The 15,686-nt window shown below is 52.2% G+C and overlaps 1 protein-coding gene across 2 annotated transcripts; it reads right to left on the reverse strand.

Moving 5' to 3' along the window:
* Positions 1 to 3,414: 3,414 nt before the first annotated feature.
* Positions 3,415 to 14,813, reverse strand: LOC120399452 (cathelicidin-2-like). Of its 2 annotated transcripts, none has more exons than XM_039527698.1 (4): positions 14,537 to 14,813; positions 10,294 to 10,404; positions 6,306 to 6,389; positions 3,415 to 5,472 (listed from the first exon to the last, which is right to left on the reverse strand). In XM_039527698.1, the coding sequence occupies exons 1-4, from the start codon at positions 14,723 to 14,725 to the stop codon at positions 5,359 to 5,361; spliced, it is 498 nt and encodes a 165-aa protein (XP_039383632.1). In that variant the 5' UTR covers positions 14,726 to 14,813; the 3' UTR covers positions 3,415 to 5,358. The 2 variants fall into 2 exon arrangements, with proteins under 2 accessions (XP_039383632.1, XP_039383631.1); XM_039527697.1 differs by having other exon boundaries at positions 3,415 to 5,475; positions 14,537 to 14,804.
* Positions 14,814 to 15,686: the final 873 nt, after the last annotated feature.

The raw sequence follows: 15,686 nt of genomic DNA on the forward strand, positions 1-15,686 counted from the left end.
GGGGGCTGGAGCACATGACTTACGAGGAGGGGCTGAGGGAACTGGGATTGTTTAGTCTGCAGAAGAGAAGAATGAGGGGGGATTTGATAGCTGCTTTTAAGTACCTGAAAGGTGGTTCCAAAGAGGATGGATCTAGACTATTTTCAGTGGTGGCAGATGACATAACAGGGAGCAATGGTCTCAAGTTGCAGTGGGGGAGGTTTAGGTTGGATATTAGGAAAAACTTTTTCACTCAGAGAGTGGTGAAGCACTGGAATGGGTTCCCTAGGGAGGTGGTGGAATCTCCTTCCTTAGAGGTTTTTAAGGTCAGGCTTGACAAAGCCCTGGCTGGGATGATTTAGTTGGGATTGGTCCTGCTTTGAGCAGGGGTGGGACTAGATACCTCCTGAGGTCCCTTCCAACCCTGAGATTCTATGAACGGGCCACATGGAAGGGACACCGGCCTGGACCATGGACCCAGCACTTGGAAGATGGAAATGCAGAGCCCCCATTGCCCCCAGGGAAAGGAAGAGAACCCCGGGCCAGCAGGATTGATTTCACAGCATGATAATCCGTAATCCCCATCTCTCATGGACACCACAGAGGATTCATTCCAGCCCGGGGCTTGGCTGCCCCCTTGTGGCCGTGTTTCTTATAACAGATACGGAATGGGATGGGAGTGAGGGGAGACAGGCCCTCGCTGGAGTCTGGAGTCCGCAGCATCCAGAGTACTTGGCTCAGTGCTCCTGGGATGGTCTGAAAAACACCCAGTGATGGCAGTGCTGGGGTAAAGCCTTTTGGATGCAGCACGATGTTGTTCTGCTCTGGGGCCCTGGGAGGCCCCAACCAAGCAGGGGCGGCTCTAGGCACCAGCTAAACAAGCAGGTGCCTAGGGCGGCGAAATTTAGGGGGCGGCGAAATGACGGGCGTGTATGTGCCCGCTTACCGGAAGAGCGGCGGGAGCTCTTCCCCGGCTGCAGAGGACAGGCCGCTCCTCGGCTTGTCCCCGCGGGTGCACACCAAGAAGCGGCCCCTCCTCTGCAGCCGGGGAAGGGCCGCGCTACCAGCTCCGCCTGGGGTGAGGTGAGGTGAGGTGAGGTGAGGTGGGGTGGGGAGGGGAGGGGAGGGGAGGGGAGGGGGTTGCTTACCGAGGAAAGGCGGGAGCCGGTAGCGCAGCCCTGTCCGGGGTGCAGAGGAGGGGCCGCTACTCCTCCGCTTGTCCCCGCCGGTGCACTCCGAGAAGCGGCCCCTCCTCTGCAGCTGGGGCAGGGCCGCTACCAGCTCCCGCCGCTCTTCCGCAGTAAGCCCCGGCGGAGCTGGTAGCGCCCTGCCCCAGCTGCAGAGGAGGGGCCGCTCCTCAGCTTGTTCGCGCCGCTCTCCTGCGGGCAGCAGCCACCCCACACCCTCCAGACCATCCGGTAGCCAGCTGCGGGCCGCCTCCCTGGGGGGGCTAGGGCGGCGCTGCGCTGCGCGGGGCGGGGCTCGGGCTGCGGTCGGCGCCGCTCGGCGGGGGCGGCGCTCTTCTTTTCTGCCTGGGGCGGCAGAAAAGCTAGAGCCGGCCCTGCAACCAAGAACAGTGTCCCATGGTGGTAGGTGCTGTACAGACACATAGTAAGAGTCCCTGCCCCGAAGAGCTTACAGTCTACAGAAGACAAAGGGCAGGAGGGGAAACAGAGGCAAAGAGAAGATCAGTAGCTGAGCCGGCAACAGACCCCAGTTTCTCTGGCTACTAGTCCAGCGCTCTATCCCCTGGACCGTGCTGCCTTCCAAGAGCCACCAGCACTGGTCTAGTCTGTCTTTCCTCCATAGCAGGGGGCTTCAGAGCTCATTGGTACTCAGCTGTTCGACATGCTGGAACTAAACGCTGTGCGGACCTCCCAGGTCACCCGGTGCTGCTCCAAGCGAAACTGGCTCACTGACGTTTGAGCCGGTCTCCGAGCCAGCAGCAGACACTGTGGGCTCAGCCTCTTTCCTGGCATCGGGGCTTGTCTGAATGATGCCAGCTGTGGTGAGATGCAGGGAGCAGGGCTGATGCAGGTGTCCCAGTGGAGACCTGGGTGGGAGGATCCCAGCAGGGGAGGTACAGATGAGCTGGAAACAGCAGCAACCAGCACTGGGAAGGCAATGCCTCCAGTCAGGCATGCTAAGAATTCGGGCTGGTTCGCCATTGTGCAATGAATCACCCTCCCAGGAACATTGCTGGGGCAGTGCAAGGCTCCCTGTCAGCCTCTCTGAGGAACACCAGACAGGGTGAACTTACCCAGGATCCCATCCCCTGTTACTGACACAGGAGGACATTGCACTTTCCAGATGAGGACAAGACATAGTCCTGGGGCTTTCGATTTCAATCTAAACACTCATTAATTACTAGTAAGGTCACTCCCAGAGGCCCCATTCAGGATCCAGGTCTCATTGGACTGGGCCTGTTCACACACCAAGTAAAACACAGGACCGGCCGTGAAGAGACTAGTGCCATAGTAAAAAATGATCCATGCATACAAATAGGATAATTATATTCAGCAAATCATAACTTTTTCAATGACATCTCACATGACTTATCTTGCATAAAATGCATTATAATTATGTCATAATCCTATCATCATAATATCGCTGTGAAGAATATGGGTTGCAGTGTCACACCAGCCACCTGAGAAATAATTCTCTGGAGTAACCCAGAGGCCTCCCCCTCTAGTGTCCCGTGTCTGGCCATTGGAGATATTTGCCAGTGCCGGCTCTAGGCACCAGCGTTCCAAGCATGTGCTTGGGGCGGCACTTTTCAAGGGGCGGCACTCCGGGGGGGCGTTTCAGTGGCGGCACCCCCCCCCCTTTTTTTTTTTTGCTTGAGACTGCAAAAAACCTGGAGCCGGCCCTGATATTTGCTACTCTTTTCAGTCGCAGATCGGCTATATGCCACTGGAGGCAATCTCATCGTACCACGTGGTTCGTTATGCGTGTTACAATAAAGGACGGTGGCATTTTAATTTGTAATGTATTTGCCGTTGTCTCTTTACATCCCAGCACCGAGCTGTGGCTGTCCCGTCTGTGCTGGGGAGGGATAGATGACACACCCAGGTGAGGATTTGAACCTAAGGAAGGCACCTGTCCGTATTAGCAAATGAAAAACACTAGACAGGATCGGTCTCCATTCCTCACCCTCACCGAGGTTGCTAGCGGCTAGGAGCACTCCTGCTAAGCTAAGGGCAATGGAGTTGCTGATTAGACCGGTGCACGCACTGCAGCAAAGAAAAAGGAGGCCCATCCTCTTTGAAAGGGAAAAGACAAGGTGCGTTGGTGAGCACACACGAGCGTAACCAAAGGTGCGTTGGTGAGCACACACGAGCGTAACCAAAGGGGCGTTGGTGAGCACACACGAGCGTAACCAAAGGGGTGTTGGTGAGGGTGCAAGTCACCAGGCTATTACAGCTCACAGCTGACCACACACACAACGTAGCCGATATCTTTATTACAACACAAAGCTGCCCCCAACACAAACACTGGGAATGCTTTTTGCGATACATTAAATCAAACAAGACACAGACGGGGGCAAATTTTCAACAGCGCCTAAGCCACTTAGGAGCCCAAGTCTCAGTGACTGACACCAAGTCTTAGACTCCTAAGTCACTTGAAAATGGGACTGGGACGCTTCTGAAAATTTTGCCCTGGATCTTCAATATCGGCAGCGATTACATTCTCTGGGGGGAAACTCGGGGCTGATTATATGCTATGATCAAGGAATGCAATTGATTAAATAAGAATTGGTGCTTATTTCTAGAGAGGATTGTGAGATTGCGCAGAAGCAGGCTTAAAAATAGTGTTACATTGAGTGTTTTGCTGACAAAGGCAAGTGTTACAAGGGGAGGGCAGTTCCAAACTAGAGCACTGGGTGGCACTGTTTGCTATAGCTCCGCATGGACCAGCAGCCCCACTCCAGCAGGTGCGAGGCCAGAGAAGTGGACCTGGGACCGTATGTAGCCAGTAGCATATGCCGGAGTAGCAGCAAGGGTGTGGGGCAGAGGAGGAGGGAGATTGAGCCCTTCAACCTGACTGGAAGCCTTTTCCCCTTGACGGATTAAGCTGTTGGACAGCCAGAGAAGCCCAGTCCAAAGGAGCCTCGGGGCAAAGCAAAGCTGGAAAGGGCTGTCAGAGAAGGCGGCCCGGCCATGGGGAGTTACTGGGGCAGCAGGAGAAACCACAGCAGGTGGTTTCAGTCTTATTGGAATGAAGTTCTGCTCAGCTCCTCACACAAGTATTTCTGGCTCTGCCTATTCCCCTCAGCCTTCCCATCAGGACAGCTCCATGCAGCACGGCCCTTCCCTGCAGAGCCTCTGGCCCTGCAAGATTCTGCCTTGCGTTTCCCCTCTGCTTATCATCAAGGAGTGGTACCCGAGGAAATCCTTGACTCCCTATTGCCAGCCCCAAGCGTTCCAAAACCATAGGTCAAGGGTCCTGACAATCATGAAATGGACTTGGCAAATCACAAGGTTTTAAAGCTACTGTCCTTGCAGTTCTTTTATTAGACTTTTGATTTCTGAGCCTCAGGGCACCACGATTTCAAGCTTTTTTCTCCCACCCACAAGGGCTAGAAATCTGCTTTTATAGATTTAAAATGAAAAGCCCCGATTCTCACATCATCACATGACTCCAGGAGCTGGGTCTGTAAGAAAAGCACCAGCTGTCATGACACTTGCAATAAGACTGCGAGAGCTGGCCAGTAACCGTGGGAGTAACCGTCACCGGGATCCCTACCTTGTGACTGGAGCCTTTGGTAGGACTGGTGCACCTCACATGACACTCCATCTCTTCCCAGCAATCTCACGTGTCACCCCTTTAGTCACAGGCTCAGAATTCAATTAAGGCCAAGATTTTCAAAAGTGTCGAGCAATTAAAACAGGCCTGGCTTCCAGAGGGCAGCTGCTCAGCGCCTGCAGAAAATCAGGCCCCATTAAAGGATCTCAGATTTGGCACCTGAAAATGAAGGCACCAAAATGCCTAAATCTTTGGCAACTCAAGCAGAGGAGGCCCTGTGAGAACGGCCGTCTCTGGAAGGGAACCTAGCAGGGAGCCGGAGGGGATGGATACAACGTGTGTGAGGTCTGCAAGCGAGGGACAACTCGGCCACACACTTCAGTCCTTGTTGCAGCTTAGCAGAGAATATCAAACCGAAAAGGCTTCCCTCATTTTGCAAGGGCTTTTTCACGACTGCCTCTCAGCCATCCCAAAGCAAAGCAAGGAAAACCAGTGACAGAGACTAGCCAAGAATAACATGGACCCAAAAGCTCTCAAATTATCTGTCGGCTGAGATGGTGGCGTGGCAGGAAAGCAAACAGGCCGTTTGAAGACGATGGCAGCACGCTAATTCGACGTCAGGCAGGCTGTGCTTTAGTCTTCTGGTTTTGTCAGGGCCGCGGTAGAGAAAGACGACGGGAAGTACTCTACAGTCACTTTAGGGCCGGTCTGGGCTTTGGGTTTTGGTTTCTTGCTGGGTTTTTTCGCCTGCTGGAATTCAAAGGGATCAGAAGGGTCAATATTCCCCACCAAGGTCCAGTTTCTATTTCATAGTCTTCAACCAAACCATCCATCTACCCAGTTAGCTCATGATTGCCTCCTGCTGGAATGAATGGCAAATAATTTCCCATGCCCTTGCTCAATCCTGAATGGGTCCTGGACTGAAATTAATTCTATCCCTGGCCTCACCTCTGGGGCTGCAGCCACCTCTCTGAAAACTGGACAGGGTCATTCATCTTAACCCCAATTCTACCCCCTCCAGCCATGGCCAGAGTGAAGGACGGAGGAGTCTATGGTGACTCATTCCTGCATTTCCCTCCCTTCTCGCACCATAGAAAGGAAAACCCAGTTCCAGAAGGACATGTGCTGCCATCAGAGTTTGTGAGCCACTTCCACTGATGCCCACAGGAGCTGCAGATTGAGAGCAGAATATGGGTACCTGTCTTGGGAGCGACTAATATCCAGACACCTGGTGGGCCCACAATGCAGCTACACATCTCTACCTGGGCCCACACTGAAGGCCTTAGACCTAGCAGCACCATGCGTAACCATGGGGACTGCCATGGCCTTCTCCTTCTGGTGGCCCCATATGTTTAAAGAAGAGTTTCCATGTGGGTTTGTCCAAGGATGAGATGACCAATAGCCAGCCAAGGAAAACATGGACTGATTCCCTCATTGACCCGTGTTGGTTCTGTATCAGTTTCCTCTAAGGACAGTCAAGGGACAACACAAACCACCGTAACTTCATTACCATGGGGGCAGATTGTACCTGGCTCCATGACCCCAATGGAGCGCGCCTACCTAGAAAGGTAACAGCTCACCTGCTGGGTGCATTTCACAGATGTCAAAGGTGCCTCTTGTACGAAGTCAAGAACTGACACGTCGGCAGAACAATCCCTTGTTATCTGGGGAGAGTGCAAGGGAGAAGTACTTCAATTAGGGTATCTGAGGAGCCCCGTTTCAAAGCTTCATGGAAGTGCAGTTTTGCAATTGTTTTCAACTCAGAGGAAGCCTCCAGTGACAGTAATAATCATGGTGAATACATACTAAATAACACTAATACAGAACACCCTAACTGAGGTCAGGGCCCCATTGTGCCAAGAGCTGGACAGACATATCGCAAAGGACAGTTCCTGCCCCAAAGAGCAGGCCTCACAATTTAAGTAAAGAATTATGTCTGAACTAGAAACACTGGCTGTTAAACAGTGAGCTCATCTCTAGAGTTGTGCAAATCACTGATTTGTCAGTTCAGCGGCTGAATCCATTTTTTTCCTGAGTTGTCCCAAAGCAAATTTAAAAAAAATTTTTTTGGTGAAATAAAAGAATCAGAAAAATTGTGCATCAGGTCAAATGAAGCGTTTTGTTTCAGTTTTTAACCCGGTTTAATAAAAACGAAGTAAAATTCAAACCAAAAGGTTGTTTAGGATCATAAATACAAAATGTTTTGACTTTTTAAAAAAAAAAAATTTTCCGTGACTGACTCCATTTGGTGAGTTCGACACAAAATCACAAAGTGTTTCACTCGACCCAAATTTGTGTGAATAAAGTTCCTTTAGAAAAATGTTACCCAATTCTGCTGTCCTCAACTTCGGCTCTAGCAGCCTTACCACTCCACTATTCCCCTGAAACAGTTCTAAGCTCTACCTTCCACTATTTCGCCATATTCACCGTGATCAATAGCGACCATTTCTACCTCAGCTGAAGCAGCCATTTCACAGAGCGAACACCTTGGAATTCAGCCCCTGTTCAGAAGCTGATTTTCCAAGGTTGTTGTGCAGTTGGTTTTATTATCTAAGGAATGTAAATTATCTGACCACAAATGGGACAATGCTGGTTTTTTGTTTATTAAAATGGGAACTACGGTTTTGGAGTCCTGTTCTACCTAGGGTGACCAGATGTCCCAATTTTATAGGGACACTCCTGATACTTGGGTCTTTTTCTTATATAGTCGCCAATTACCCACACCCACACCCCCGTCCCGATTTTTCACACTTGCTATCTGGTCACCCTAGTTCTACCTCACACTGCTGGAGATGGAGTTTTCTTGCCTGAATTGTTAATTTCTTTGCAACAACATTTAAGATGGTTCAAATCATTTTACTCCTTGCAGTGACTGGCGATTTGAATGCCTTGTAGCTTGGGACAATAGATCCTTTGCAAAGCAACGTCTTCTTGAGGCCACTAGAGAGGCTGGAACATCTGGCTTAAACACGTCACTCGTTTTAAATTCTGTGGCAGGTGTAATTCTCTGGCAATGCCACACAATCCCTGGTGGCTGTTGTTCTGAGTCAGGTTGGAGTATAGCAGGGGTAGTCAATTATTTTTTGTCACGGTCCAAATTCCTTGGTCAAGGTACGGTCAAAGTCCAGACTCCAGAGAAGAAAACAACAATAATGATTTTGGAGTCTGTTCAAAAGCATCTGGTGGTTGGGATTTGGCCTATTAACTACCCCAGGATATACAGGATCCTAAACAGTCCACAGCTCAAAGATAAAGGGCAGGAGGCTTTGACAGTGAATACACTCCCAGCTCAGCACCACTGTCCATTGAGGATGCAAACTACACATGCCCAAAGGAAAGGTTCTGCAGCACCAGTGGATTCAGCCGTGTTCCCTAGAGATGACCACAAAAAGGGGGGAAAAAAAGAAAAAACCACAACACCTACCCCTGGCAACCTACCGTGGCAACCTACCCCTGGCAACCTTGCAGACACAAGCCAATGGTTGAAGAGGGCTGGACACCAATTTCCTCCTTCCTTCGTTGGCGCTATGTGCAGAGAACTGGCTTCTCTTCTGCCACAGCTGGGCTGGGTGACCATGGGCCAGTCACGACCTCTCTCTGTCTATTTGCCCTGCTATCTTTTCTCTGTCTTAGCTTCTTACATTGCAAGCTCTTGGGGGCAGAGACTTACTTTATGTACAGCACCTAGCACACTGGGGCCCTGATCTCGGTTGGGGCCTCTAGACTGCACCATAGTACAAAGAAACTCACCAGCCCTACATTCACTTGCTTACTAAAATAACAGCAGGACTAGAAAGTCTGGGGAGGAGACCCTCTTGTGCGTGCAAATAAAAACACAGGCCCGGGAGGGCGAATCATTGAAGATTAGGGTTGGAAGAGACCTCAGGAGATCATCTAGTCCAACCCCCTGCTCAAAGCAGGACCAACCAGGGCTTTGTCAAGCCGGGCCTTAAAAACCTCTAAGGAAGGAGATTCCATCACCTCCCTAGGTAACCCATTCCAGTGCTTCACCACCCTCCTAGTGATGTGTTCCCATGCCACATCAATCCGCTTGGGTCAAAGCCCTGGGCCCACCATCGTGTGGCAGTACTAGACCCACACACTTCCTCTCTGAGGTTGTTTTAACAAGACATGAAGATGGCACCTGGCCATGCAGAACGCTTTACAGGGCTGTTTTACATACAACAGCTGCAGTCACTGGCATGCAAACACCTCCCCGGCCTCCTAAAATGGGGAGGTGCATCAGGATGTGGCAAGATGGACGTGGTGAGGCACGAACATCTCACCATGACCGGAGCCATGTGAAGCATGGGCAGGTTTGGTTTGCAGGGGGCCGTGCCCAGATTTTCCCTCTGAACTTCTGATTTGATCAAATGCAGCTGAACCTGCCGAAGTTCCCATCCAACAAACCCACTGATTGTCCCCGATTCCCCTGTCATGTGACCCAGGTGCGCTGGACAGCGTGCAGACAACTAGAACAGATCTGTGCCCAGTGAAACCTGAAACTCGATGATCTGCCCCGATTTCATCTGTAGGAGTTTAGCAAAACTCTAGGCGTGATGTAATGCCAGGTCAGCAGGAGTGGCAGATTGGTGTGAAACTCCATGGCTGAGGCTGCACTTAACCCTCCTTTCACCTTCAGAGGCTTCTGAGTTATAGCAACAGCCACAATGATAACTTGTGTGTAAACGTCTAGCTCAGATGAGCAAGGGCGCCCCAACTAGAACTGGGAAAACTGGAACACAATGAATGGTACAGAGGGGCGATCGGGAACTTTTTTCTCCCAGCCCCATGACAGAAAAGCAAGGGCACATTCAATGACACTTAAAAGGCAGCACAAGGAAATGCATTTTTTTACCCTCACACAAGAGCCTGTGGAACTCACTGCCACAAGACATCCCTGAGGCCAAGAGCTTAGCAGGATTCAAAAAAGGATCAGACATTTATATGGGTAATGAGGATATCCAGAGAGACAGTATTAAAAACAAACATGAGTTTTGGAAGGAATATGAACCCTCATGCGTCAGGGCTCAAGCCAATTTCTGCTGGGGGTCAGGAGGACACTTCCACTGGGGGGCTTTGTGCACCTTTCTCTGAATCAGCTGGCACATGCCACTGCTGGAGGCAGGAGACAGGACTAGACAGACCAGGGGTCTGAGCCAGGCTGGCAGCTACTATGTCCAAGTGGTGCAAAGCTCCTAGCGAGAAAGGGGAGTTTCAACAGACATGCCAAACCTGGCAGAAAAACGCACAAATTGGGCTTGGTTTTGGCTTAATTGGCTTGGGAGTTGCTGGTTGGCTAGTTTTTGGCTTGTCGCTTTTTTTGTTTTCCCCCGGCTCCTGGGAAGCAGGGGCAAGGGGCAAGCGGGGGGTGGGGGGATAGTCAGGGGTGCACAGCGGGCCCACCACAGTCCCAGACTGCATGCCGGGGGGATCTAGTCGCATGGAGTATTGGGGTTCTCGGGGACTAGCTTGTTTTGAAATGGGATTAACTTGAGTTTTGGCGTATGGTGAAAGTCGGGGGGCTTATTTACCGCGTGAAAGTTGGCAGCTGTGTTTCACACCTACCCCGTTTGGCCGATATCTGCAGTCCTCAAGGCGGTAGCCAGCCGCGTTTTTCCGGCAGTTCGTCTCCTTGATGGTGAAGTTGATGCTGAAGTGCGTGCCCCAGTCAAATTGCTACAGGCACAAGGACAAATCTTTTAATGGCGTCACAAAGTGATGCCTCGTGCACGAGCCAGGGCTCCCCAGGCATCCGCTACACCTGCTCATGTCAAGGAAGCCGTTTGCTTTTCGAGGAGCATGGCAACCCCACAGGGGGCTTTAAGGAGACCAATAGCTACTTGTGCGCGTATCCTGTTTGCAATCAGGCATCTATTAGGCACTGATCCCTGGGTGCGTGTCTAATGGTGCACGCTCGTGCTCTTATGCCAAGGTGGTAGCATAGAGACTCCCCTTGTTCACCAGCCATCCCTGCTTTCCCATCTGTTGCCCTGCCTGACTCCTGTCACAGTGGGTCAAGACGGATGGAATTCCCTCACTGCCAGGGGCATGCACTGGGGGGCGGGGGGGAGTGGGGAGGAAGCAAGGGCACACGCTCCCCCTCCAATAATCATCAAGGGCACAGAACTCTCCAGCCATGGGCGGGGGCGGGGGGAGAGCGAGCGCCTTCGAGCCCAGGTCTTGGTGGGGGATCAGAACGTGCCTGCCCAAAAGGAATCTCTCACAAACTCCTCTGCATGCCCCTGCTCGCTGTCCTTCGTCCCCCAGCACCTCTTGGTGTCCTGTGGTGTGTGCTGGGACCTGGCTCAGGCCAGGCCACCACAGAGCGACACAGACTGGTGGAAGACGCTAGGGAGCAGCGGCAAGACATCCACCGAAGGTGAAATTCACCCGGGAGCTGAGTGCCCGCACCGGCATCTGTGCCACTTGGGTCCTGCCCAAACCTATTTTGAGGATTTAAATCAGGGGGCCCGAGGGCCACATCTGGGTCTGGAAATTGTATGGCGGGTCATGAATGCTCATGGAATTGGGGTTGGGGTGCGGGAGGGGGTGAGGGCTCTGGAGTGGGGCCAGAAATGAAGAGTTCAGGGTGCAGGAGGGGGCTCCAGACTGGGGCAGGATGTTGGGGGGGGGTGCGGGCTCCAGCTGGGGGTGCAGGCTTTGGGATGGGGCAGGGATGAAGGGCTTGGGGTGCAGGAGGATGCTCCAGGCTGGGACTAAGGGGTTCAGAGGGCAGGAGAGGGACAGGGGGTTGGGGCACAGGGGGAGGCTTAGGGTGCATGCTCCAGGTGGTGCTTACTTCAAGCAGCTCCCAGAAGCATGTACCCTCTCCAGCTCCTATGCAGAGGCACGGCCAGGTGGCAGGCACTGCCCCTCATCTCCCATTGGCTGCGGTTCCTGGCCAATGGGAGCTGTGGGGGCAGCACTTGGGGCGGGGGCAGTGTGGAGCTCCCTGGCTGCCCCTACGCATAGGAGCCGGGGGGGGCATGCTGCTGTTTCCAGGAGCCGCATGGAGCTCGAGGGCCAGATTAAAACATCTGAGGGGTCGGATGCAGCCTGTAGTTTGCCCACCCCTGATTTAAATGGTGCATAGGTCTCTGCCCAGGGGTGAACTTCAGCCAGCAGCAGGAGGGGCACTTGCAGGCAGCTGGCACATTGGGGCAGGGGGATTGTTGTGGGGATGGAGAGATGGGGAAAGAAACGGATGGCACCTGGCTCATTCTGATTCACATAGGGCCCTGCCAAAACTGGGACTGGCCCTAGCTGGGAGTGTAATTGCTCCCATCCTCCAGCGGCTGGGGGTCGATTTACTTGAGTTTCCTCCGGTAAAATAACCCTTGGTCAAACAGCAACATTCAAGAGAGGGTGTAACAGAGATTTCACTACTGAAGGAGGCTATCCCCCTGCCCACACATTATCATTTCTCCTCTCATTCCCAGCTCTGCCGGCCCCTCTCCCAGGCCGGTTCTGCAGCAGCCCGTGGCTAGGCGCGACCAGCAAAAAGGGACGCCGGCAGGGGCTGACCGGGCCCAAAAGGAAACGGGTGCAAAACCTAAGCAAATGTTTGGCACTTCCAAGCAGCTCTGTTTACACTGGCAGCATTGGCTGGTAGGCAGAGCAAGGGCCTGGAAGTCAGGACTCCCGGATCCCGCCCCAGCCCCTTCACTCGTTCTGTGACTGAGGCTGTTTCACGCCAGGGCCTTGGGTTATGCATTTGTAAAATAGGAATGGTACGTACAGGAGTCAGACATACAGTAAAATTCTGTGCTGAAGAGCGTTTGTGTGACAACGACAGCTCCCGCCCCCCTTCAGAGTCACGGCTGCTGTGACGGAAATACCTCTTCCTTACTCCTGACACAGCCAATGGGGGAGGGAGCGGCAGTCTGCTCCTCCTCAGAGGGGTCTCGGGATGCGTAAGGTCCACTCGGCCACATCTGGGCAAGCCTTTTGGACCCCCTGGGGCTTGAGCGGGTGGCACAGAGGGCCAAACGGTGGCTTACGGGATCTGTGTTACAGGTCACACGGAAGAAGGAAAGCCCCCAGCTTGACTCTCAGAACTCTCGTTTGTAAAGAGAGCACTTCAACCAGTAGGGGGCAGGGGTGTTCTGAATTGAAGCGATAAGGCGAGGCAGCAGCAATCTAGAGGGCAAATTATGTTTCATCTCAATTAGTTGGGATCAAGTAGAAATCAGTTAAGTGGGGAAGAATCACAAGGAAACCAGGAGGAGTTATTTTAGCAGGAACCACGACACAGGCTTCCACGGTGAATTACTGTTATCTGCTGGAGATGAGCTATTATCTTAATTAAACTCACATTGTAGCTAACCTCCATTTGTGAAATAAACAGAAGTCTGAATTGGAAAAAAACAGTGCTCTGGAACATAAACCCCCACCGCTCTCTGTCCCCTTGTCAGTTTCCATCCTCTGTAAACCCTGAATCTGGAGGAAAAGTGCTGCAGTGGTTTAGTCAGATCTTGAGCAATCCTCTTGTGCAATCTTTCTCTGCCGCTGATGGAATGTGTTGGCTATTTTCCCTCCTGTCCCTTCTGGCTTATAGGCCCTGAGCTCTCTGACACTTCACCGTGTTTGCCTTACTGTGCTCTCTGGCTGTTTTGGATTTGTCATTTTCTTCCTTTTGCTACGGCTCCCTTCCCCACCACTGGCTCCCACATACCGTGTCCCTTCTTTTCTGGTGCCTGTTGGTGCCTTGCCTGCTGCTGGCCTCTCCCCCACCCAGATCTGAGCAGCCTCCCTCCGGACTCCACCAGCTGTTTCCACCGCTCTGTTTAGCCTGCTCACAACAGTGCTTTGTGTTTGGAGGGGGGAGGTCTCTGCCTGCTGGTTTTGATCCCCACCCTGCCTCGATGCACCAAAAAAGACATTCCAAGAATCAAGCGCGCCTAGGGTGACCAGATGTCCCGATTTTATAGGGACAGTCCCACTATTTGGGGCTTTTTCTTTAATATATAGGCTCCTATTACCCCCCACTCCCTGTCCTGATTTTTCATGCTTGCTATCTGGTCACCCTAAGTGCACCCCACTTCAGTGGCTCCAGAATCTCTGGAGTTCTCTAGGTCCCCCATTAAAAACAAACAAACAAAATCCTTTCTGAACACCAGGAGGCTGCTCAGAAGCAGCCAACTTGCGTGGTTCCCATGGCTCATTCGACCCACCGGCCTCCAGCCCCCTTGGGGATTTGCAGCCCCCTTGATCTGGAGTCCAGGAGAGAGTGAATGCAGAGCCCTGAGAAGCCTCTGCCCAGCCCCTCTTCCCAGCAGGGCCACACTGAAGTGGTTTGTCCAGCGCTTTGCTAGAGAAGGAGGGCAGCCTAGTTCCCTAGGAGAAGAGGAGTCACTAAGTCTCCACGGGAAAGTTGCACCAGTTTAAAGGGAATTTTGAAACCAATTCGGTGAACGTGGTGCAAACCCACATGGAGACATTGCCATTTCAAGGTGGCTTATTTCCATTTAGATTAAATCCCTTTCCGGTCTACTTAAAGCTACACTGAAAGAAGTGCCCCCCATCCGGGCTGAAATTCACACCTTCCGCTAAACCAGTTCAGCCCCCATGTAGACAAGCTTTGGGGAGAATTCAGCAGGAAATCTGCCTTTATATAGGATTTGATTTATAGGCTTGCCTATATCGCACTCCTCATTGTACCTTCAGCACTTACATTCCTGCCTCAGTTCAGTTCCTGGAGTTCTTCCCGCTATTATACATACACTTTAAAGCCCCCTGCCCCCATCTCTCCCCACTATGGGCTAATGTCTACGGGGAAAAGGAGAACCCAAAACCAATGCGTTCTTACTGTTTTGTGGAAGCTTTTCAGCTTAAACAGCCTGAACACTGCCTGCGTTCCAGTTTCTTGATTATAGGCCTCGACCGCAGAACGAGCCACATCTCGGGGGGACAGCAGCTGAGCCTCCAAAAGGGGACTGGCGGTAACGGACACCCCGAGAGGGGCCAGCAGGGACACCAGGAATAGCAGCACCGCCATGGCCGCTGCCGCTTCACTGACTCCGGTGGGGGGAATACGCCGACGCAGCACTTCATTCCCAGCGTTAAAGACAGCAAGGCTAATGGGTCAGAGTCACTGAACTCACTGCATCAAACTTGGCAAGACGCATCCCTTTCAAAAACAAACCTCTCCGAGCTAGGCTTCGGGATGGTGCAACATGTTTCAATGGGATTGATGCTGACTTCTTGGAATCCTAACTCTAAACAGCGATTTCCCAGGAGCAGAGCCCAGGAGCACTTAAACGGGGGTATTTATGCAGCTGGAAATAATTCTGGCCTTGGCTAAAGATAAACAAAACGCAGCCAAACCCTTTGAGGTTTGTTGACGTGCAGCAAAGTTTGTGGGGCTCCTTCCCCCCCCCCCCCCCCGCAAGAGAGAAGGTTCCCAACTGGCCCAAAGCAGCCTGGCCGGGATGCACTGGAAACTCAGACCTTTGTGTGAAGTCATTTCTGTACTGACAGAGAGAATAACCGTGCTTTATGCAGATTAATATTTGGCTGGAAGGGCTGAGAAGAAGGTAGGAGCTTCATCTCCGTTGGTCCAAGAGTCAGAATCATAAAGCTGCGCTGAGTGATGGCCAAACTCGCCTGGCAATCATGGGAGAGAAAACTTTGTAAGGGGTTTAGAGAAGCATGTGAGATTTTTGAAGGCGTGTCCCCCTGCTGAAGCCACCATGGAACATTCCACCTGGAGCCAAAACCCCCTTTGCTAGCTAATGAGGTAGTGTGGGTTAGTGTACAGACCATAGGGCTGGGAGCCTGGAGTTCCACCACTCAGTCACTGTGGGGCTAGGAATAGGCCCCATCATCTCACGGCGCCTATTTTCCTGTCTTTAAAAACCGAGATCATGCTTACCAGTCTCTGTTGTGTGAGTGGGTTCGTTAGTTAATGATCGCACGGGCCATTGGAGATGCAGGTGCTACAAGAACCTGTTGCAAAG

This window comes from Mauremys reevesii, linkage group 2, assembly GCF_016161935.1.
Source record: "Mauremys reevesii isolate NIE-2019 linkage group 2, ASM1616193v1, whole genome shotgun sequence".
NCBI lineage: Eukaryota > Metazoa > Chordata > Testudines > Geoemydidae > Mauremys > Mauremys reevesii.

Coding starts and splice junctions, on each gene's coding strand:
- LOC120399452 (XM_039527697.1), bottom strand. CDS start 14,725: ATGGCGGTGCTGCTATTCCTGGTGTCCCTGCTGGCCCCTCTCGGGGTG. Junction 6,390..10,293: donor GCAGATATCGGCCAAACGGG/GTAGGTGTGAAA, acceptor CACTCTCCCCAG/ATAACAAGGGATTGTTCTGC. Junction 5,476..6,305: donor CTGTGAAATGCACCCAGCAG/GTGAGCTGTTAC, acceptor TTTGAATTCCAG/CAGGCGAAAAAACCCAGCAA.